Genomic DNA, 23,609 nt, shown 5'->3' with positions numbered 1-23,609 from the left:
TGAACAGTTTTACTCAAACAGGAAGTCACAAGGAGGAGTTGAATGTGATGATTTATACATGACAAACCACATGTTACTGGATAGACAGGAGTCTCAAGAGGATAAAATAAGGAATAGGAGCATTTCCTGTTTGAGAGAAACAATTAGTTATGGAATACAAGAGGCTTCACCACACCTGATTGAGCCAGTTGGAAACAAATAAACTATCATCAGGGCCATACTGTATATGGAGCTGGTAGAAGTTTCACCTAACCACTGGTCCTGGGTCAGATCTTTTTGCATCCTCCCCACAGGAAGTTGGTGGCACCTTAATTGGGGAGGAAGGGCTTGTGCTAATGGCTGGAGCGGAATAAGTGGAATGGTATCAAACACATGGTTTCCATATGTTTGATGCCATATCATTTGGAGTTGGCTAATCTGATCCTAGATCTCGGGTTAGGGGCAACTTCTCCCTCAAGCGTAGGATAAATTATGCCTCTGAATATGACAACACCGTCTACTACTGAGGTCATAGAAAAACAATGAAATCTGACATTAATGAATGCAACACATAAACAATCAGAAGTATTTACACACAACGTTAACAACTAGAGCCATTCAGGGAGATCAGTAGAAAAAGATGAATACGATCCACCCCCTGGCTTTCCATGGCTTTGACAGGAGAGAGAAAAATAGAGTAGCATAGAATATCATTTTGTTTTTCATGATGTCGCAATGCTGTTGAGAGGCACAGCGTATGCCACAGCGCAGAATCCCTGGAGCAATTTGTTGGAGCAGTAGAGTCTTGCTGTAGGGCACAACGGCAGATGGTAGCTGGGAACTGACACCAACAACCTCAGTTTACTGGCCTAAATCTCAAGGCTAACTGCCGCCAAATGAAGAGTCCAGTTTATTTGAAAGGAGACAGAAGAGCTTCTCCAGTTCACATGTGAAAGAAGCGACAGTCCCCTCCAAGGTAGATAGCATCTTCAGGAATACAAACGTGATATTAGATATTCGAGAACAGCTTTTGAACAACAGCTTATATATTATTTTTTTACCACTGGTTAAAGAATAACAGATCATTCTGGACAGACTTCACATTCAAATAGGGCATCACAAGAAACTCAACCCCACTGTCAGAGAAATGACTACCTAAAGCACGTCGTCTAGCTACACATCACTACAGCACCTCCCCTCCCAGACACACAGATGATACACACACAGATGGCACACATACATGAATGCACACACCCCATAGCTAGTGTAATACACATGCACACACACAAAAGTCTACATGGTCAGAGGTCAGGGGGGCAGAGGAGGATCTCTTCTCGTTCTTCTTCTCTTGTTTTATCTTTCCTCTTTCTCTCCCTCCTTTTCCAACATGTCCTCCTCCTCTTCCTCCATCATCATCTATCCTTCCTCTGATAGTCACATGACACGGCCGGTGAGCCAATGGCGTGTCCTGGATCAGACAAGAGTGTGTGTGTGTTTATTGTGAGTGTGTGTATGCAGATTTTGTATGTGTTCATTGTGATCGTGTGTGTGTATGTGTGTGTGTGTGTGTATGTGTGTGTATATTTATGTGCTGATCGTGTGTGTGTATGAATTGATCGTCAGTGTGTTTTTTCAACTCGTCATGATTGTGTGTGTGTGTATGTCCCGCTCCTGTGTGTGACTTCCTCGATCCAGCCCCCGAACCGGCTGACCCGTGTGTAGAGCGCCGGGGTTGAGGGGTCGCTGCAACCGTAACCCCCGGAGACGATCCCTGTCAACACCCATCGCCCTCCCTCCCCCTGGCATACCAGCCCACCGCCCCAGTTGCCCTGGCAACCGTTGTTCCCGTGGAGACGACGTGTGTCAGGGGGGCTGCCGGCGCACAGCGTGCCGTGGGAGGAGTAACCATCGCCATAACGCTTCTTACACTGCCATGACGTCAGGAGGGGTACCCAGGACTGGAGCACAGCATCTGAGGGGGAAGAGGATATGTACAGTAGGGAGGAATAACTTACTAACGTCTCAGCACTAAACCATATATCCTAAGAGGTTGTAGTTAAGAGGTAGTGGAAAGTGAGGCGTACCTGGGCCGTCCCAGCCAGCGGTAACCGCGGCAATGCAGGACAAGGGGGTCTTCCCCCCCGCAGCGTCCGGGGTGGGGAGGCAGGCTGCGTTAGTGTGGGGGTCAAAGGTCAAACAGTGATCCTTGGGGCTGGGCAGCCTCAGCAGGGCCAGGTCATGACCCCCAGGGCCCTGATCTGCTCTGAACTTTCTATGGACCACCACTCGCTCCGGGGTCAGAATTCGGTCAGAACCCCCCACGCGCACCACATACTGAGACGGGCCAATACCAAACCTTGGAGGGGGAGAGGGAGAGATAGCAGGTGTAAGTGTTTGGAAAACGGGGACATAAAATTGGATGGAAAGAAATGAAGGATGAAAAAGAAGATGTGAGCACTGAAAGTAGAAAAAAGAAATGACTAAAAAAAGGAAACGAGAAAGGAAAAGGAGAGGTCTCACCTGGTGAAGCAGTGAGCGGAGGCCAGGGCCCAGCAGGGAGAGATCAGAGTACCACTACAGATAGGATGGCCATCTTTCCCCTCAGAACCCAACCACACTGACACCTGCCATGGCCACAATGTCCTAGAGGAGAGGGGGAGGGGAGGGTAGAGTGTCTGTGTGTGTTGTGTGCGCGTGTTAACTTCTCATTAGACGTGTGATATTATGTGTATCTACGCTGTACGTAAAGCTTCTCTTACCTGAGTACATTCTCTCCTCCTCCACTCTTCCTCTCGTTCCCTTCCTCCACAATCTTCCTCACTCCACAGGTGAGCTCACTTGGCCTGGCCTGGCCCTCTGTTGCCCGGGGGGCGTGGTCACAGCTCACCCCTGCATCCTGTCTCCATCTGCAGCCGTCACGGCCCCGGCCCAGAGAAGGACACTCCCCCAAGAAGTCCTCCTTCCCGGTACACCTCACCTGGTCCAGGTGGACAGGACCCTTCCCCCGACCGAACCCAGCTGCTGCTACAGCATGACCACTGAGGGAGGAGGAGGAGGACAGGGAGAAAAGGAGAACAGGAAAAGGGGGAAGAGTGGGAGAGTGAAAGACGGATATAAAGAGAGATATTACAAATTCTGTATTGATTGAAGCTACTCTTCAACACAAAGGTCTGAACACACACAGACACACTCACCTGTGGCCCAGCTGTCTGCAGACCACAGCAGCGTTCAGATCGTTCCAGCCTGAGTCACAGATACTCCCCCAGTCTCCATGGAGATAGACTTCCACACGACCTTCGTTATGGCTACCACCCCCAACCAGACGCAACAGAGGACCTGCAACACAAACATACTCGTACAAGCTAATGAAAAGGCCTGATGGTCGCTTGGCCGTATTGCTGACGGAGTAAGCCTCACCTGTGGCAGGTGCAACAGCCGGCACCTCATTGGTCTCTTCTTCTTTAGCTCCGGCCCTGCATCGCACGCCCACATCCTCTCCATGCGAACAGTCGCTATGGCCCCAGGTGCCATGGCGACAGTCCAGCAGGGACGACTCCGTCCCCTCACAACGCACATCGTCCAACAGGATGATACCAGAACCCTCGCCGAACGTTCTATCAGTCACCACCTCAGCATGCCCTCTAGAGGTAGAAGATGAAATGACATCAACTTAAAAAGGCACAATGTGTTAGTTGTTGATGTCTAAACGGCTTACGATGATGTCATATTACTGAGTCTACATTTAAACAGTGGGACGGGCTTTCTGGTTACAGGAATCATCAACAAGACTCTTCCCAGTGTAATCCCTAGGGCTGTGGCGATCATGATCATTTAGTCAACCGGTTATTGTCATGCCCAAGACTGCCGGTCTCACGGTAAATGACCTTTAATTAACATAGACAGTTAAGCGCCTCCGCGCATACAAGCCGCTGATGCAGACCTTTAGGAACATTTATATTTTTAAAAGTTGAATAAATCTATTTAATATATACTATCACAATAAATCCTTTATTTTATTTTATTCAGGTCTAAAGAAACATTATGACATGAAGAAAATGTATTTCAGAGGAACAGAATATGAGTTGACCGCCTGTATGTTATCTGGCTATGCTCCATGCCATAGGCACTGGGACACTGGGCTTGTTCATTTAGCTGATAAGATATGCTTATAAGTCCCGTGGCATTATTTTATATTATATGATGTTATAGTAAGAAGAATTTAATTGAACTTAACTTTCGGAGCAGAGGGAGCATATGAAGTGTCTACGTTGAGTGTAAAAGTGAACATTTGAAACAGGTCCTATATGCTATATTTACAGCTATTTGGTAACTTTAGTTGTGAACGATACAAACCTTATAATGTGTTAGAAATCAAAACATTTAACGTTTTTCTGCCGTGTGTAATATGCTGTAGGATATGTATTGTATAACGGCACGATAATTATATTAATTCAGATTTTGTTTTCGGGCTTGGGTTCATATTTAGGCCTATGGGTATACATAAACTCTAATATGTTCTGGGTGTTTAGAATTTTTCGTATTTGGTATTTTATTAGGATCCCCATTAGCTGTTGCGAAAGCAGCAGGCCATTAGGACCTGATGGAGGAACAATAGAGCCCTGAGAACCAGGGCATTAGGACCTGATGGAGGGACAATAGAGCTCTGAGTACCAGGCCATCAGGACCTGATGGAGGGATAATAGAGCCCTGAGTACCAGGCCATCAGGACCTGATGGAGGGATAATAGAGCCCTGAGTACCAGGCCATCAGGACCTGATGGAGGGATAATAGAGCCCTGAGTACCAGGCCATCAGGACCTGATGGAGGGATAATAGAGCCCTGAGTACCAGGCCATCAGGACCTGATGGAGGGATAATAGAGCCCTGAGTACCAGGCCATCAGGACCTGATGGAGGGATAATAGAGCCCTGAGTACCAGGCCATCAGGACCTGATGGAGGGATAATAGAGCCCTGAGTACCAGGCCATCAGGACCTGATGGAGGGATAATAGAGCCCTGAGTACCAGGCCATCAGGACCTGATGGAGGGATAATAGAGCCCTGAGTACCAGGCCATCAGGACCTGATGGAGGGATAATAGAGCCCTGAGTACCAGGCCATCAGGACCTGATGGAGGGATAATAGAGCCCTGAGTACCAGGCCATCAGGACCTGATGGAGGGACAATAGAACCCTGAGTACCAGGCCATTAGGATCTTATGAACGTTAGCGAGATGGGTACTACCAACACGTGTCCAGAGTGCATTACTGTCGTGTGAAATTTTACTGCGGTCTTGACTCATGATTGCCGGTGCGGCGGTAATATGGTTACCACAACAGCCCATATCATGCCTGCAGGGGAAAGTACACACACACACCTGTATCCGAGCTGTCGACAGACCACCTGTGTGTGTTGTTGAGTCCAGTGGTCGTCACACACCGTACCCCAGTCCCCAGAGTGGAACACTTCAACACGACCCTCCCATGGACTGTCTCCTCCTACCAACCGGACCACACCGTCTGGAACACACGTACACACACGTTAAATCATATGTGTGCACGTTATATCCGGTTTTGGATGTGTGTGTGTGTGCATGCATGCGTGCGTGGATGGATTATGTGTGTGTACCTGTGTAGGGGCTGCAGGATACCCCAGCGTCTTCCATATGGTCACAGTTGTGTTGTTCCCAGTCTCCATGAAGACACTGGTCCAGGAAGACTTCATTTCCTGTACACCTCACGGCGTCCAATAGGATGGGACCTGAGCTCTGTCCGAAGTGGGCCCACGACCAGGCCTTCGCCACACCCCTAAACACACATGGGTCACAACAATAATGACTCTTCCTCTAGCTTCAAGATATTTACTCCTATAGTCTCTCTCACACACACACACACACACACACACACACACACACACACACACACACACACACACACACACACACACACACACACACACACACACACACACACACACACACACACACACACACACACACACACACACTCACCCAAATCCCAGCTGTCGACAGACCACCTCTGCATCTCTGTCGTCCCATTGGTCATCGCAGACAGAGCCCCACCTACCACTGTGGAACACCTCCACACGCCCCTCAAAATATTCTTCTCCTCCAACCAATCGTAGAGGAAGACCATTACCTGGGGGAGGAAACAGTAGCACAATATGGACGCTGAGTAGGGGCACGAGGTACGTTTCCTTCTCTCTAGCTTCCTACTGACCTTCTGGTGGAGCACACACAACTCCCGCCTCGTTTCCATGGCTACAGTCCCCGGTAACAAATGTCCTGGTCTGGCATTGGCTGACGGAGCTCTCATCACCACGGCAACTCAGCCGCTCATAATGGAAGAGGCCGGAGCCCGAGCCGAACCTGGACTGCTGCAAAGCAGTGCCGATCTCACTGAGGACACACACAAACACACACACACACACACACACACACACACACACACACACACACACACACACACACACACACACACATACATACATACACACAGTCTTACAGTTGAAACGGAAATGCTGCAATGCTACAATGCCGATCTCAATGAGGAGGCACACACACACACACACACACACAAACATACACACTACTACAACTCTCTTACCCCAACCCCAGCTGTCTGCAGATCACACTGGCATCTCTGTCTGTCCAATGAGAGTCACACACCGCCCCCCACTGACCATTCAGGTACACCTCCACACGTCCACTTCCTGACGATGTCCCGCCCACCAGCCGAGCTGCACCTAAGAGAGGGGGAGAAGGACAGGTACATCAGCCAATCAATAGTCTGGAAAAAATACAGAGTAGATACTCTGTACAGCAAAGGAGGCTGATGGGAGGAGCTATAGGAGGACGGGCTCAGTGTAATCACTACAGGGCTACCCTGGATTTGCTTAGTATATTGTCTTGATGTATACATAAAGTATGTTTGCTATAAACCTACCCTGGTGGCAGTCGCAGTAGGCCCAGCCGATGGCCCCAGAGGTCTGTCTGAAGAAGCACCAGGGGTTGGACTCTCTGTCAGGGTTACGACAGTAGCTGTGCTCCCCAAGGCCTCGGCCAGGGTACTGCAGCACGTAGTCTGGAAACTCTGCCCACCGCAGGCAGGGAGCGCCAGAGTCCGTCTGAGACACAGAGCCATTATAGAAACCCAGCTCTGTAAAACCCTCCGAACAGGAGAGAGGGGCTGACGAGAGAGAGAGAAAGATAATTAAGGAAGACAGAGAGTGTAACATTCTCCTTTCTCTCAACTCTATCTGGAAACCCTTCAAAACAGGAGAGAGGGGGGGACAAGAGAGAGAGGGGGGGACAAGAGAGGGGGGGGGTATGGGACAAGAAAGAGAGAGAGGGGGGGGGTGGGACAAGAGAGAGAGAGGATACTATCATAACTATGACTCCCTCTGAACAAGAGAGACAGATGGGATGGGAGGTTTATAGCAAGAGAGGAGATATGGAGAGGAGATATGGAGAGGATAAGAAGAGGAGATAAGGGGAGGAGAAAAGCATAGGAGAGTCAGGAGAAGAGTGAAAATGTCCTTATTCAAAATCCCCTTGGCTCCTCTATATTCATGTACAGACAGTTACGTATTAATACACACTATCAAATGACACAGCAGGGGACGTCTATAATACACTACCTCCCACTCCCACCCTTACTCAAAATGGTGGAGGCCACCCTCTAAGGAGTACACACTCTGTAGTCTGAGAATTCCTTAGGAGTATACACTCTGTACTTTAGAGGTGGAATTAGTGGAGGAGGCATAAACAACAAACAAAGGCTAAATGAAACTGCTGCTGACGCAAACATAATGCTGAACCAAAGACACACACACACACACACACACACAACAATAATCTCCCAGGCAGCAAGAGGGGCAGAGAGAGAGAGAGGCAGAGAGAGAGCAAGAGCGAGGCAGAGAGAGAGCGAGAGCAAGGCAGAGAGAGAGAGTGAGAGCGAGTCAGGCCGAGAGAGAGGCAGAGGCCCGAGAGAGAGAGGCCGGAGAGAGAGAGGCCCGTGAGAGAGGCAGAGCGAGAGAGAAAGAGATGCAGAGAGAGAGCGAGACAGAGCGAAGGATAGGCTGAGAGAGGCCGAGATTGAGAGAGGGAGAGAGGGAGAGAGAGAGAGAGAGAGAGAGAGAGAGAGAGAGAGAGGGGCAGAGAGAGAGAGAGAGAGAGACAGAGAGAGAGAGAGAGAGAGAGAGAGAGAGAGAGAGAGAGAGAGAGAGAGAGGGGCAGAGAGAGAGGGGCAGGGAAAGAGAGACAGAAGGGCCGAAAGAGAGAGAGAGGCAGGGAGAGAGAGGCAGGGAGAGAGAGAGAGTCAGAGAGAGAGAGAGTCGGAGAGAGAGAGAGGCCAAGAAAGAGAGACCTCAACCCAGCAAAATCACAGTGTACTTGAATAGAGCAATACTCAATGAGGCATCAAAGCCAAAGGAACTGAATAATATTAAGAAATGCTATAGATGGAAGTAAAGCAGTGTAGAAACCTACCAAAATACAACAAATTCAAGCCTTTTTGACAACTTCCTGAACAAAACATAACACTGTAATAGTGAAGGTGTAAACCTGGCAGCAGAAAGCCTTAACAGTATATTTGACCTCTCAGCTTCCCTATCAAATCTAAAAATGTCAAGTAGACAACCCAAGAAAATTAACAACAATGAGAAATGGCTTGATGAAGAATGCAAAAACCTTTGAAAGAAATTGAGAATCCTATCCAACCAAAAACAGAGACCCAGAAAACCTGAGCCTTCACTATGGTGAATCACTAAAACAATACCATAACACAGAAAAACCTTTCCACACATAATAGTGAAGACATCAGAACTATGAAATAACACATATGGGATCATGAAACAACCAAAAAAGTGTTAAACAAATCAAAATATATTTTAGATTTTAGATTCTTCAAAGTATTTACCCTTTGCCTTGATGACTGCTTTGCACACTCAAAATACAACCCCCCCCCCCCCACACACACACACAAATTCCAATCAGCAATATTTAAACTCCTCAGCTCTGGCATCTTCCCCAATATTTGGAGCCAAGGCCTGATCACCCAAATCCACAAAAGTGGAGACAGATTTGACCCCAATAACTACCGTGGGATATGCGTCAACAGCAACCGTGGGAAAATTCTCTGCATTGTCTTTAACAACAGACAGGTGCATTTCTTCAGTGAAAACAATGTACTGAGCAAATGTCAAATTGCCTTTTTACCAAATTACCGTACGACAGACCACGTATTCACCCTGCACACCCTAATTGACAAACAAACAAACCAAAACAAAGGCACAGTCTTCTCATGCTTTGTTGATTTCAAAAAAGCTTTTGACTCAATTTGGCATGAGGGTCTGCTAGGCAAAATGATGGAAAACGGTGTTGGGGGAAAACATACGACATTATAAAATCCATGTACACAAACAACAAGTCCGTGGTGAAAATTGGCAGAAAACACACACATTTCTTTCCACAGGGCTGTGGGGGGAGGCAGGGATACAGCTTGAGCCCCACCCTCTTCAACATATATGTCAATGAATTGGTGAGGGCACTAGAACAGTCTGCAGCACCCGGCCTCACCCTACTAGAATCTGAAGTAAAATATCTGTTTGCTGATGATCTGGTGCTTCTGTCCCCAACCAAGGAGAGCACAGCAGCACCTAGATCTTCTGCACAGATTCTGTCAGACTTGGGCCCTGACAGTAAATCTTAGTAAGACAAAAATAATGGTATTCCAAAAAGGTCCAGTTGCCAGGACCACAAATACAAATTCCATCTAGACATCGTTGCCTTAGAGCACACAAAAAACGATACATACCTCAGCCTAAACATCAGGTAACTTCCACAAAACTGTGAACGAGCTGAGAGACAAGGCAAAAAGGGCCTTCAACGCCATCAAAAGGAACATAAGATTTGACGTACCAATTAAGATCTGGATAAAAATACTTGAATCATTAATAGAACCCATTGCCCTTTATGGTTGTGAGGTCTGAGGTCCGCTGACCAAACAAGAACTCACAAATGGGACAAACACCAAATTGAGACTCTGTATGCAGAATTCTACATGCAGAATTCACAGTGTACAACGTAAAAAAAACAAATAACGCATGCAAAGCAGAATTAGGTCGATACCCGCTAAAAAAATCCAGAAAATAAGTGTTCAATTCTACAACCACCTAAATAAAGAAAGGAAGTGACTCCCAAACCTTCCATAACAAAGCCATCACCTACAGAGAGATGAACCTAGAGAGAGTCCCCTAAGCAAGCTGGTCCTGGGGCTCTGTTCACAAACATAAACAGACCCCACAGAGCCCCAGGACAACAACACAATTAGACCCAACCAAATCATGAGAAAACTAAAAGATGATTACTTGTCACATTGGAAAGAATTAACAAAAAAACTGAACTAGAATGCTATTTGGCCCTAAACAGAGAGAACACAGTGGCAGAATACCTGAACACCGTGACTGACCCAAACTTAAGGAAAGCTTTGACTATGTACAGACTCAGTGAGCATAGCCTTGCTATTGAGAAAGGCCGCCGTAGGCAGACCTTGCTCTCAAGAGAAGACAGGCTATGTGCACACTGCCCACAAAATGAGGTGGAAACTGAGCTTCACCTCCTAACCTCCTGCCCAATGTATGACCATATTAACCTGTTGAGGATGGGGGCGCTGTTGTGACTATTTATGCTAATCGTGTAATTTTTGAAACGGCTTCCCACAAAATCCTTGATCGTACAATATGCATATTATTATTATTATTGGATAGAAAACAGTCTATAGTTTCTATAGGAGTTGAAATTTTGTCTCTAAGTGGAACAGAGCCCATTCTACAGCAATTTCCCTGACATGGAGTCAGATTTCAGAAATTTTGGCCCCTGATCTGGAGTCAGTTAAAAGGGCACTGTTATTGCTATGAGTATACGGACACTGCTTACGTCTTCCCCTGGATGCCTTTACGTGATGACGATTTGAATGGGGTCGATTGCGCGTTCACAGGCACTACAAATTAAAAAACCCTGAGGCTAGTCACTCTTTTCTTGCTGCGTCATGCGCCTAGAGGACACCGACCCGCACCTGTTCCAAGCATTAGTGGAGGGAGTAATATTACTCGGGTCATGTTTCTACTCGTTATGGGAGTTAAAAACATCATAAGGTAGTTAATTTAAAGCGTTTTATAGCAATTTATATCCGTTTAGTGCGATTTTGGGACATTTATTTCTGAAACGCTGTGAATTGCTGGGCACGCTTCCAGTTCATCCCGAACGCAGTTGGCATTTCCACATGGCAAGAGGACAGCTTTCCACCAAAAGACGATTACTCCCAAGAAAGGATCCTTTGTCCAAGATACTGATGGAAGAACAGCTCAAAGTAGGACATTTTTATTATGATAAATCGTGTTTCTGTCGAAAAATGTTAGTGGCTTAGGACGCCATGTTTTTTGACGTAGCTTCGCTTGGCGCAAACTGTATTGAAAAGTAAGGATAAATTAAAAAATGTAATTCCGCGATTGTATTAAGAATTAAATTGTCTATCAATCCCTGTCCACCCTATATTTTTTAGTCACGTTTATGAGTATTTATGTATAAGAGTAGATCACTGTCTAAGTGGCGCACGGACATTTTCTCACCAGCTTGGCTACATTTCACATTGTCTAACCATGATTTTGGTGGCTAAATATAAACATTTTCGATCAAACTCTATATGGATTGTGTAATATGATGTTACAGGAGTGTCATCGGAAGAATTCTGAGAAGGTTAGTGAAAAAATTAATATATTTTGGCGATGTTTTATCGCTCACTTTGGCTAGAATCAATGCTGGGCTGCTATGTGCTATGCTAATATAACGATTTATTGTGTTTTCGCTGTAAGACACTTAGAAAATCTGAAATATTGTCTGTATTCACAGGATCTGTGTCTTTCGATTAGTGTATGCTGTGTATTTTTACGAAATGTTTGATGATTAGTAGTTAGGTAAACACGTTGCTCATTGTAATTATTCTAGTCCATTTGTGACGGTGGGTGCAATTGTAACCTATGCCATCTACCTGAAATATGCACTTTTTTCTAACAAAACCTATCCCATACCATAAATATGTTATCAGACTGTCATCTGATGAGGTTTTTTCTTGGTTAGGGGCTATAAATATCTTAGTTTAGCCGAATTGGTGATAGCTACTGGTGTTGGTGGACAAAGGTAATAGATGTAGGTAATAGATGTAGGTAATAGATTACCTAATAGATTTTTAGGTAATAGATGTACATCTTTACATATTGTGTCTTCCCTGTAAAACATTTTAAAAATCGGACATGTTGGCTGGATTCACAAGATCTGTGTCTTTCATTAGCTGTATTGGACTTTAATGTGTGAAAGTTAAATATTTTAAAAAAATATTTTTTTTGAATTTCGCGGCTCTGCCTTTTCAGTGGGGGGGGGGGGGGAGTGCCGCTAGCGGCACCCTCATCCTAGACAGGTTAGAGACACATATTTCCCTCAGAATGCACAGATCCACAAAGAATTCGAAAACAAACCCAATTTTGATAAACTCCCATATCTACTAGGTGAAATTCCACAGTGTGCCATCACAGCAGCAAGATTTGTGACCTGTTGCCACAAGAAAAGGTCATCCAGTGAAGAACAAACACCATTGTAAATACAACCTATATTTGTTTATTTATTTTCCCTTTTGTACTTTAACCATTTGTACATCGTTACAACACTGTATATATAGACATAATATGACATTTGAAATGTCTTTACTGTATTGAGACTTCTGTGAGTGTAATGTTTACTGTTCATTTTTACTGTTTATTTCACTTTTGTTTATTATCTATTTCACTTGCTTTGGCAATGTTAAGATGTGTTTCCCATGTAAATAACGCCCTTGGATTGAATTGAGAGAGAGAGAGAAAGAGGGGCAGGGAGAGAGGCAGAGAGAGGCAGGGAGAGAGAGAGAGAGATGTAGCAGACGTTCCATAGAGTAGCAGGATCAGACTCTATTGTCACTGAGCTGAATCTGACTACAGAGTTCATGCAACACACACTCTGCCAGACACACACACATGCAGGCTGACACACACACACCCTGTGATTAATGGCCAGGACAGAGAGAGGAGCTGCAATAGTTATCTCTCACAAAAACACAGCTTGGCTTTCCTTGAACATCATCTAACCATGCCAAACACACTGACAGTCTTTCCCGGAGGCTGTACCCCTCATACCTCATTCCAATCTGGAAGAGGAAGATAGAGGAAGATGAAGAGAGCAAAAGAGGGAGAGGAAGCGACAGAAAGAGGAAGAAAGAGGAAGAGTGAAAGAGGAAGAGAGAGGAAGAGAGAAAGAGCGAGGGGAGTCAAAGAAAAAGCAGCCTAGCCCCGGACTAAAGAGCTCTGGACTAAAGAGCTCTGGACTAAAGAGCCCCGGACTAAAGAGCCCTGGACTAAAGAGCCCCGGACTAAAGAGCCCCGGACTAAAGAGCTCTGGACTAAAGAGCTCCGGACTAAAGAGCCCCGGACTAAAGAGCCCTGGACTAAAGAGCCCCGGACTAAAGAGCTCCGGACTAAAGAGCTCCGGACTAAAGAGCCCCGGACTAAAGAGCCCCGGACTAAAGAGCCCCGGACTAAAGAGCCCCGGACTAAAGAGCCCCGGACTAAAGAGCCCCGGACTAAAGAGCCCCGGACTAAAGAGCCCCGGACTAAAGAGCCCCGGACTAAAGAGCTCTGGACTAAAGAGCTCTGGACTAAAGAGCCCCGGACTAAAGAGCCCCGGACTAAAGAGCTCTGGACTAAAGAGCTCTGGACTAAAGAGCCCCGGACTAAAGAGCTCTGGACTAAAGTGCTCTGGACTAAAGAGCTCCAGACTAAAGAGCTCTGGACTAAAGATGTCCGGACTAAAGAGCTAAATGACTCGAATTTTATGAAATGTGTTATACAATTGCAGTTTTCTCTACGCCCATGGGAAAATGTGTAGAATTGCAGGAAATCAACTTAAACTGGAAATGTTTCTTTCCACTGTAAAATTTGCCACGAGTTTGCCCCGCCCCCAACAAAATGTCACTTAGGGCCCCCAGAATGCTAGAACATGAAAACCCTCAGCAGAGACTTCAGACAGGCATATGCAATATCAACGCTGTCCCTTTAAGAGCAAAGATATGCAAAGAGCAAATAAGGAAAGAGTTGAGTGATGACGCTTTGCTGAAGTGAAAGTTAAATATAGATGAGGAAACTGCGCACAGAAACAACCATTATCCTGTTCCTCAGAAAGTTAACTTTGCAGCTTAAGAGTCTACCTTTGTAGAGAAATTAAAGGAAAATACAAGATTTTTAGGTGTGTAAGAGAAATAGAGACAGAGGGAGATGGAAAAACCTTGACAGCTGAACCGCAGCTACCATTCAGGATACCATTCAGTTTACTGTCTAAATGCTGACTCAGTCTAGGACTTGTGTTTGCTCTGTTATTGTGTTCCTGAAATGGCGTCCTCTAGCCGTCTCCTGTCTGAAGAGCAGTTCCAGTGCTCTATCTGTCTGGATGTGTTCACTGAGCCTGTCTCTATTCCATGTGGACACAACTTCTGCAAGGTCTGTATCAGCGGATACTGGGATATAACTGACCTGTGCCAGTGTCCACTGTGTAAACAAATATTCCACCATAGACCAGAGCTAAAAACCAACACAGCATTCAGAGATATTGTAGAGCATTTTAAGATGATCAGAATCAGAGACACAGACGAGTCCCCTGCCGAGGCTGGAGAAGTGTCCTGTGACGTCTGCACTGGGACAAGGCTCAAGGCCCTGAAGTCCTGCCTGGAGTGTCTGACCTCTTTCTGTGAGACTCACCTGCAGCCTCATCAGAGAGTCACCGGCCTGAAAAGGCACAAGCTAATAGACCCCGTGGAGAACCTGGAAGACAGGATGTGTAAAAAGCATGACAGACTGCTGGAGCTGTTCTGTAGGACCGACCAGACGTGTGTGTGTCAGTTCTGCATTGAGACAGACCACAAGAATCACCACACCGTCCCTCTAGAAGAAGAGTGTGGAGAGAGGAAGGTTCAGCTGGGGAAGACGGAGCGACAGATACGGCAGATGACCCAGGAGCGAATGCAGAAGGTTCAGGAGGTCAAACATTCAGTAGAGCTTAACAAGAGAGACGCAGAGAGAGAAATAGCGGACGGCCTGCAGGTCTTCACTGCTCTGGTGTATTCCATTCAGAGAAGCCAGGCTGATTTCATGGAAGTGGTTGAGGACAAGCAGAAAGCAGCAGAGAATCGTGCTGATGGGCTCATTAAAGAGCTGGAGCAGGAAATGACTGAGCTACAGAGGAAAAGCACTGAGCTGGAGCAGTACTCACACACTGAGGACCACCTCCTCCTCCTCCAGACCTTCCCATCCCTGTGTACCCCGAAACACACAAAGGACTGGTCTGAGGTCAGTGTTCACAGTGATATGTGTTTGGGGGGACTGAGGAGAGCTGTGTCTGAGCTGGAGCAGACACTTCAGGAAGAACTAGAGAGAGAGGTGAAGAGGTTGTGTGATGTTGAGCTGAAGACAATTCAGCAGTGGTCAGCGGATGTGACCCTGGACCCTGATACAGCACATCCATTCCTCATCTTGTCTAGGGACCGGAAACAAGTGAGATATGGAGGCACACGGCAGAAACTCCCTGACAACGCAAAGAAATTCTATAACCCAGAGAGGTTTTTGAATCACCTCTCTGTCCTGGGAAAAGAGAGTTTCTCCTCGGGGAGATTCTACTATGAGGTGCAGGTGAATGGAAAAGCTGAGTGGCTTTTAGGAGTGGCCAGGGAGTCCATCAACAGGAAGAATTACATAGATATGAGCCCTGTCGATGGCCTCTGGACTGTGTATATGAGGGGTGAGGATATCTATGAGGCCTACACCTCTCCCCCTGTCCCTCTCTCCCTGAGAGAGAAGCCCCAGAAAGTGGGGGTGTTTGTGGATTATGAGGGGGGTCGTGTCTCCTTCTACAATGTGGAGGCCAGGGCTCATATCTACTCTTTCATTGGCTGCGCCTTCACTGAGAAACTCTATCCATACTTCAACACCTGTGATAATGAACTCGGTCCAAACTTAGCCCCATTCGTCATCTGTCCTGTCAATCACACAGACTGAATGAAATGTTGTACTTTGGCACATGATTTTATCTGTAATTAGTATGAACATGTAATCCTATGGTGTAATGATGAGACGAAATAACATCCGAAGTAATATGGTGTTATGTACAGTTGAAGTTGGAAGTTTACATACACCTTAGCCAAATACATTTAAACTCAGTTTTTCCACAATTCCTGACATTTAATCCTACTAAAAATTCTCTGTCTTAAGTCAGTTAGGATCACCACTTTTTTTTAAGAATGTGAAATGTCAGAATAATAGTAGAGAGAATTGTTTATTTCAGCTTTTATTTCTTTCATCACATTCCCAGTGGGTCAGAAGTTTACATACACTCAATTAGTATTTGGTAGCATTGCCTTTAAATTGTTTATCTTGGGTCAAATGTTTCAGGTAGCCTTCCACAAGCTTCCCACAAAAGTTGGGTGAATTTTGGCCCATTCCTCCTGACAGAGCTGGTGTAACTGAGTCTGGTTTGTAGGCCTCCTTGCTCGCACACACTTTTTCAGTTCTGCCCACAAATTGTCTATAGGATTGAGGTCAGGGCTTTGTGATGGCCACTCCAATACCTTGACTTTCTTGTCCTTAAGCCATTTTGCCACAACTTTGGAAGTATGCTTGGGATCATTGTCCATTTGGAAGACCCATTTGCGACCAAGCTTTAATTTTCTAACTGATGTCTTGAGATATTGCTTCAATATATCCACATAATTGTCCATCTTCATGATGCCATCTATTTTGTTTAGTGCACCAGTCCCTTCTGCAGCAAAGCACCCCCACAATATGATGCTGCCACCCCTGTGCTTCACGGTTGGTATGGTGTTCTTCGGCTTGCAAGCCTCCCCCTTTTTCCTCCAAACATAACTATGGTCATTATGGCCAAACAGTTTTATTTTTGTTTCATCAGACCAGAGGACATTTCTCCAAAAAGTACGATCTTTGTCCCCATGTGTAGTAGCAAACCGTAGTCTGGCTTTTTTATGGCGGTTTTGGAGCAGTGGCTTCTTCCTTGCTGTGCGGCCTTTCAGGTTATGTCGATATAGGACTCGTTTTACTGTGGATGTAGATACTTTTGTACCTGTTTCCTCCAGCATCTTCACAAGGTCCTTTACTGTTGTTCTGGGATTGATTTGCACTTTTCGCACAAAAGTACGTTCATCTCTAGGAGACAGAATGCGTCTCCTTCCTGAGCGGTATGACGGCTGCATGGTCCCATAGTGTTTATACTTGCGTACTATTGTTTGTACAGATGAACGTGGTACCTTCAGGCGTTTGGAAATTTCTCCCAAGGATGAACCAGACTTGTGGAGGTCTACAATTTTTTTTCTGAGGTCTTGGCTGATTTCTTTTGATTTCCCCATGATGCCAAGCAAAGAGGCACAAAGTTTGAAGGTAGGCCTTGAAATACATCCACAGGTACACCTCCAATTGACTCAAATGATGTCAGTTAGCCTATCAGAAGCTTCTAAAGCCATGACATAATTTTCTGGATTTTTCCGAGCTGTTTAAAGGCACAGTCAACTTAGTGTATGTAAACTTCTGACCCACTGGAATTGTGATACAGTGAATTATAAGTGAAATAATCTGTCTGTAAACAATTGTTGGAAACATTACTTGTGTCATGCACAAAGTAGATGTCCTAACCGACTTGTCAAAACTATAGTTTGTTAACAAGAAATTTGTGGAGTGGTTGAAAAACGAGTTTTAATGACTCCAACCTAAGTGTATGTAAACTTCCGACTTCAACTGTATATAGTCTATAGATAAATGGGGATGTACTGGGTTGAAATATTACTATATAACTATAAATGTGGAGGCCAGGTCTTATATCTACTATTTTACTGGCTACACCTTCACCGAGAAACTTTACCCGTACTTCAATCCCTGTGATAATTATGACGGTACTATGATAGCCCCATTGGACTAGGTGAAAAACGTGTAAATCGACGTGCCCTTGAACAAGGCACTTATTTACCTTAGTTGCTGTGGATAAGAGCGTCTGCTAAATGACTAGAAAATTCTACTCTCTAGCCTGCTATACACACCATCTCTTATCCTCCAGTCCCTCTGCTTGTAACTGACTCCTCTTCTTTCCTGTATCCCTCCATCTCCATCTCTCCCTGTAGCATTGATGAGAGAATTGTATTATATTCTGTAGGCCTAATAAATGTTTCTATTTTGTCAAGATTCCATAATGCCTATTTGAATTTAATTGGAATAATAATTGACCATTGCATCATGAATCAGTTTGTAAACTCAAAGCTCCAATCACCGCATGCAGACACACATACCAACACCGATCGCTAGGACGACAATACTGCGTTGCTACGACAACCACACTCTCCTCCATCGCTATGGGAACCATCACCATTCTCTCAGCTCCCATAATCCATTTCACGTTCTCAATGAGCATTTGACACGGTTCACAAACACACACAGAGAGTTGAGACCACATGGGGGATTGGTGTGTGTCTGTGCTCTAACACACATGCATGCGGTGCACACACACACGCGAGACACTCATGTCTACACCACCAGCTACACACACAATAGTAAAGCATACTGATGTGCTGTACGCTAATTAAACCAAGGAGGGCCTTTTGCATCATCATATCCCAGACAAATCCTAACGCACATTTCACCCAATCAGAACCATCCCCTGCCCCGTTAGAGACTCTGCTGTCTTTTTATATATATAGAGAGAGAGCGAGAGAGAGAAATGTGCCTTTATGATTTAACAAAATTATTTAGACCAGGATGAGGGAGAAAAATGTTGTGTGTTTACATGCGATGTGTTTTGAGGTTGGTTGAGTGTGATTTGTTATGTGTTGTAAATAAACAATTGTTAGTTGTTTTTTTAAATAGCCTTTTTTTAAAGACTCTTCTGTCTGATTGGCCAGAGGACAGTGGGAGGGGTTTATTTTCCTTGATGCAGTGACATCAAAAGGTCTCAATGAATCATTAGCACTGTAGGGATTTGGCTGCTTGTGTGTGTGCATACAGTATGTGTGCTTTGTGGATTTTGACACTTGGAGTGAGACCAGAAATGATGAATCAGCTGGTCTTTGCAGTGAGAGAGAGAACCCCACCCCCATCACAACCACCAGCCACAGAGAGAAAGAGGAAATAGAGATGGATGGAGTAAACGGGAGGAGGGGGAAAAGAGTCTAGAAGGACATGAGTGAGTAGGAATGGAGACTATATGAGTAGGGGTAGAAGGGGTGGGACATTTTATGGAACACAAAGAAATGGGGAGAGGGAAAGGGGGAGGGAATAGGAGAGGGGGAAGGGGGAGGAAATAGGAGAGAGGAAAGGGGGAGGGAATAGGAGAGGGGAAAGGGGGAGGAAATAGGAGAGAGGGAAGGGGGAAATAGGAGAGGGGAAAGGGGGAGGAAATAGGAAAGGGAATAGGAGAGGGGAAAGGGGGAGGAACTAGGAGAGGGGAAAGGGGGAGGAAATAGGAGAGAAGAAAGGGGAGGAAATAGGAAAGGGAATAGGAGGGGGAAAGGGGGAGGGGAATAGGAGAGGGAAAGAGGAATAGGAGAGAGAACGGGGAATAGGAGATGAGGGGAGGGGAATAGGAGGGGGAGGGGAATAGGAGGGGGGAGGGGAATAGGAGAGGGGGGAAAGGAGAGAGAGGGGGGGAATAGGAGGGGGAGGGGAATAGGAGATGGGAGGGGGAGGGGAATATGAGGGGGAGGGGAATAGGAGCGGGAAGGGAGGGGAATAGGAGAGGGAATGGAGGAGAATAGGAGAGGGGGGGAATAGGAGAGGGGGGGGAATAGGAGAGGGGAGGGGAATAGGAGAGGGAAAGGGGGGGAATAGGAGAGGGGGAGGGGAATAGGAGAGGGGAGGGGAACAGGAGAGGGGGGAATAGGAGAGGGGAGAGGGGAGAATAGGAGAGGGGAGGGGAATAGGAGAGGGGAATAGGAGAGGGGAGAGGGGAGGGGAATAGGAGAGGGGAGAGGGGAGAATAGGAGAAGGGAGGGGAATAGGAGAGGGGGAGGGGAATAGGAGAGGGGAATAGGAGAGGGGAATAGGAGAGGGGAGAGGGGAGGGGAATAGGAGAGGGGAGAAGGGAGAATATGAAGAAGAGAAAAGAAGGGATTGTTAGCCTACCTGTGTTTTGCACCTCGTTTAAATAACTGTCATCAGCTATCACCTGAGAGGAGAGGAACACAGACATAGTTTCAGATTCACACAACGTCAGATAACACAACCTACTGTCAACATTTCACATCATATCTGTTACAGAACAAATAAATACTATATTGACCCTCAGAGGGAAAATTGGGTTTACCACCAATAAAAGACAAAAGTAACCAAAGTGGTTTGTTGAAACCCGCTCGCATGATGAATGACCTTGTCTAAGAGGCTTTAGCTCAGTGGGCTTGTCTTGTGATGTGCAGACGATGCAGGTTAAATTCCTTCCTGTCACACGTACAAACATTTCAGACACACAGGCATGCAGAATACAGAGACCTGCGTCATGAAGAAGCAAGTATTAGACAGTTTCAGATAGTATCTGACAGAATGCTGTGTGGTACAGTCTCTCATAGTCACAGAAACCAGGTCAGAGAGGAGAGACAAGAAGAAGAGAGGAAAGTGGATAAAAGACGGCTCAGATAACATCTATAAACATTTCATCCTCTTCACCTTGACTTCGACAGTTCATTGCCGCTCAAGGGAGTTAGAATGCAAGCACAGGCACACACACACAGGCACACACACACACACACACACAGGCACACACACAGGCACACACACAGGCACACACACACACACACACAGGCACACACACGAGCGTCACCTCCCTATGCTATTGCACTGGCTAATCATATTACACAGTGAACAGGGGTTTCTGATGAAAAGCTAACATGCTGTTGATATCTCCACTCATAACAATCTCACAGTTATCATACTGTTACAGCAGCAAATCAGATGTTACCACAGGACAGCTGAGACCAAACCAACACATCTGGACAGAGAGAGGCTCGATCTGTTCCAATTTTCACACTAACATACCACTTAGAATTAATCAGTGTACTGGGCATGCATTCTAAATGGTAAAATTGTGTTGGTATTGGAACCGATAGCTTCAAATCTGTATACTACAGGTGTCTGCATAGCCACACACAGAGACAGGGTTACAGAACAGGTACAGACACACACAGATATCCATCCACCACAAGACAGTCAGCAGAGCCCACTAAGCTAAAGCCTAAGCAATAGCTCTGGGAGCTAACACAAGTCTTCAGGTCTCAGGCAAGGTTTCTCTTCACATGAGCGTGTTCACATGATTCACCAAACCAGTTCTGTACCATTAACACCACACTGGCTTCCCTTCTGACCCCTGGCATCCCCCCTGACCCTCCCACAACCAGTCGTGGCCTACACACACCTCAACAGACAGAAGTTACTATTTGTAGCAGGTTAGGAGAATTTAAGCAGCAGATTAGGAGAATTAGGTCAAGGTTAGGAAAATGATCAGGTTGAGCTAAAATGCTCTACTAACCTACTATGAAAAGACATTTCCATCCATAGCTGTAAATCATCTAGCCACAACCCACCTCACCTCGCCCCTCCAATCTCCTTAACTAAAAGACGCTTGTTGAGGAATCCATGAGACAGTAATATAGCACCAACTCGGGATTATCTGCTTGAAAGGATAACTTCGAATATGGACCAACAGTTGTAGGCCTATTGAGAAAGGATTCACTCCGAAGCCTATATAGGCAATAGGGCTACATTGTGTCTCAATACAACATAATACATATTGCAGATACAGATGGTGCTGATGTTCTGCTGGAGGGAGGGGGAGGGGGGGGGGGGGGGTGATTGAATTGCTGCGACAACGGGAAACAGCGCGTGGTGCAACTGTACATCCACGCACCACCAGGGGAAAACAGGCAGGGGCTGGTTCCTATGACACCCCGCCATGAGGGAACCGCGTGTGTGTGTGTGTGTGTGTGTGTGTGTGTGTGTGTGTGTGTGTGTGTGTGTGTGTGTGTGTGTGTGTGTGTGTGTGTGTGTGTGTGTGTGTGCGCGCGCACCTCGCTTTATCCGCTCAATTAGACAAAGACATAAAACAGACTCTTGTGTGCAAACACTGACGCAGAACAATAATGTATATTATTAATGCCTGACTAATAATGAAGGCTATCTAAGGAATGCGTGCACCTACATTCAAACTGCTTCGTCCAGCACAATTAGTCTCTCTCTACCCCCTTGTGGTACCTATAGGCTAAAACGAAGTATTGTTGAATGAAATGATCATGAAAAACGCAACAAAACGTACATAATGTTCCATTATAATGAAGTATGTGATTCCAACCATTATAAAACGTAGCCTATAGCACCTAGCCTAATGACCGTTATGTCGGTGGAGAAAATATGAGGCGCACCTTCAAAAAGAAAAGGGGCACTGTTGTTTTATTTGACCGTATTTCTCAAGGTTAATTTAATTTAGATCAAATATGTTTTGCAAGATAGACTTTTTCCAATATATCCGCAAGAGTAAACATAGTCTACGTACGGGATATGGAAGTGTGAGAAAAAAGGTCTCACCTTGAAAAGGAACGCAATTATAGCACATAGGGGCCACTAAATTGGCTACTGATCGTAGTAGCTTACCTCTGAAAGCACTTGGAGCCAGAGGCAGTTGAGACCGATCAGAAGCATCATTTTCCGGGTGTTTGGATCCATCCTGGCCGCTGTGTCAGTGTCACCGCCTGGTAAAGAAATGGCACACCTCTCCCATCTCTGTCACAAACTGACCGCGAGGCGGATCGCTATTCACCACCGCGCACGGACTCGACAGAGGATGCCAAGAGAGCGCGCGAAGGTGTAGGCCTGGTAACCTGGTTTTATGAATGATACGACAGAAACATCTCCCGTTTCAACCAAAACCTCTAATTTTCTCTTCACTCTCTGATGATGTGAGGTGTCGGAATAAAATACACACCCCTTCGAATGAACAGAAACACCCACACCACCTCCGCGCCTTGAGTGGAGGAGGCGACTAGTACCACTTTCGGTTGAGCTCTATTTGTTCCGTGAGCTGATCCTGATCTAATTGCCATACCACATGTGGCAACTCTCAAACTGACAAGTTAACCACACCATGGGGATACGGCGCCTATTGCTGCTTCTCATATACCTGGACCCCCTGAGCGTTCTCTGCGCCGCCACGGGAGGCAAGAAGGTGAAGCACAAGGCGATTGAAGCCAACGTCGTCGCGGCGATTCCCACCGCTTCGCCGCAGGACAACACTCGACCGAGGACCACGAGACGAAACTGGGCTACGACACCATACGTGCCTTGGTTACTACATGACTTGAGCGGACAATATGAAAAAGAGTTCGAGTGTCTCAACACATCTCACCCCTACTGCTGTGAGGTCTATTACTACTAGTACTGCTGTCAGTTCAAAGGAAGACTAGACTACCATCAGGACAGCCTTTTGACCCGAGTATGAACCAGA

General features: G+C 46.0%; 2 protein-coding genes across 3 annotated transcripts; one reads left to right on the top strand and one right to left on the bottom strand.

Moving 5' to 3' along the window:
- Positions 1 to 1,460: 1,460 nt before the first annotated feature.
- On the bottom strand, positions 1,461 to 23,595 carry LOC129822731 (neurotrypsin-like). Of its 2 annotated transcripts, XM_055881118.1 has the most exons (15): positions 22,760 to 23,595; positions 20,246 to 20,288; positions 18,172 to 18,246; positions 6,943 to 7,185; positions 6,604 to 6,742; positions 6,217 to 6,395; positions 5,988 to 6,135; positions 5,606 to 5,784; positions 5,355 to 5,496; positions 3,397 to 3,620; positions 3,174 to 3,315; positions 2,739 to 3,017; positions 2,500 to 2,622; positions 2,064 to 2,335; positions 1,461 to 1,951 (listed from the first exon to the last, which is right to left on the bottom strand). In XM_055881118.1, exons 1-15 carry the CDS (start codon positions 22,829 to 22,831, stop codon positions 1,620 to 1,622), a joined length of 2,592 nt encoding a protein of 863 aa, XP_055737093.1. In that variant the 5' UTR covers positions 22,832 to 23,595; the 3' UTR covers positions 1,461 to 1,619. The 2 variants fall into 2 exon arrangements, with proteins under 2 accessions (XP_055737093.1, XP_055737178.1); XM_055881203.1 differs by lacking the exon at positions 18,172 to 18,246 and having other exon boundaries at positions 22,760 to 23,592.
- On the top strand, positions 13,766 to 18,313 carry LOC129822835 (E3 ubiquitin-protein ligase TRIM68-like). Its single transcript, XM_055881322.1, has one exon. It carries the CDS (start codon positions 14,468 to 14,470, stop codon positions 16,124 to 16,126), a length of 1,659 nt encoding a protein of 552 aa, XP_055737297.1. The 5' UTR covers positions 13,766 to 14,467; the 3' UTR covers positions 16,127 to 18,313.
- Positions 23,596 to 23,609: the final 14 nt, after the last annotated feature.

This window comes from Salvelinus fontinalis, chromosome 1 (assembly GCF_029448725.1).
Source record: "Salvelinus fontinalis isolate EN_2023a chromosome 1, ASM2944872v1, whole genome shotgun sequence".
Lineage (NCBI taxonomy): Eukaryota > Metazoa > Chordata > Actinopteri > Salmoniformes > Salmonidae > Salvelinus > Salvelinus fontinalis.
Note: the sequence above shows the minus strand (reverse complement) of the source record. Positions and strands in the feature narration are given on the sequence as shown.

What these genes read in the sequence shown, in the direction of transcription:
- LOC129822835 (XM_055881322.1), top strand. Translation starts at nt 14,468, where the DNA reads ATGGCGTCCTCTAGCCGTCTCCTGTCTGAAGAGCAGTTCCAGTGCTCT.
- LOC129822731 (XM_055881118.1), bottom strand. Translation starts at nt 22,831, where the DNA reads ATGGATCCAAACACCCGGAAAATGATGCTTCTGATCGGTCTCAACTGC. An exon ending in GGACTGGAGGATAAGAGATG is followed by an intron (nt 7,186 to 18,171) that starts GTGTGTATAGCA and finishes CTCTCTCGTCAG; the next exon opens with CCCCTCTCTCCTGTTCGGAG. An exon ending in TGTGTGTGCTCCACCAGAAG is followed by an intron (nt 6,136 to 6,216) that starts GTCAGTAGGAAG and finishes TTCCTCCCCCAG; the next exon opens with GTAATGGTCTTCCTCTACGA.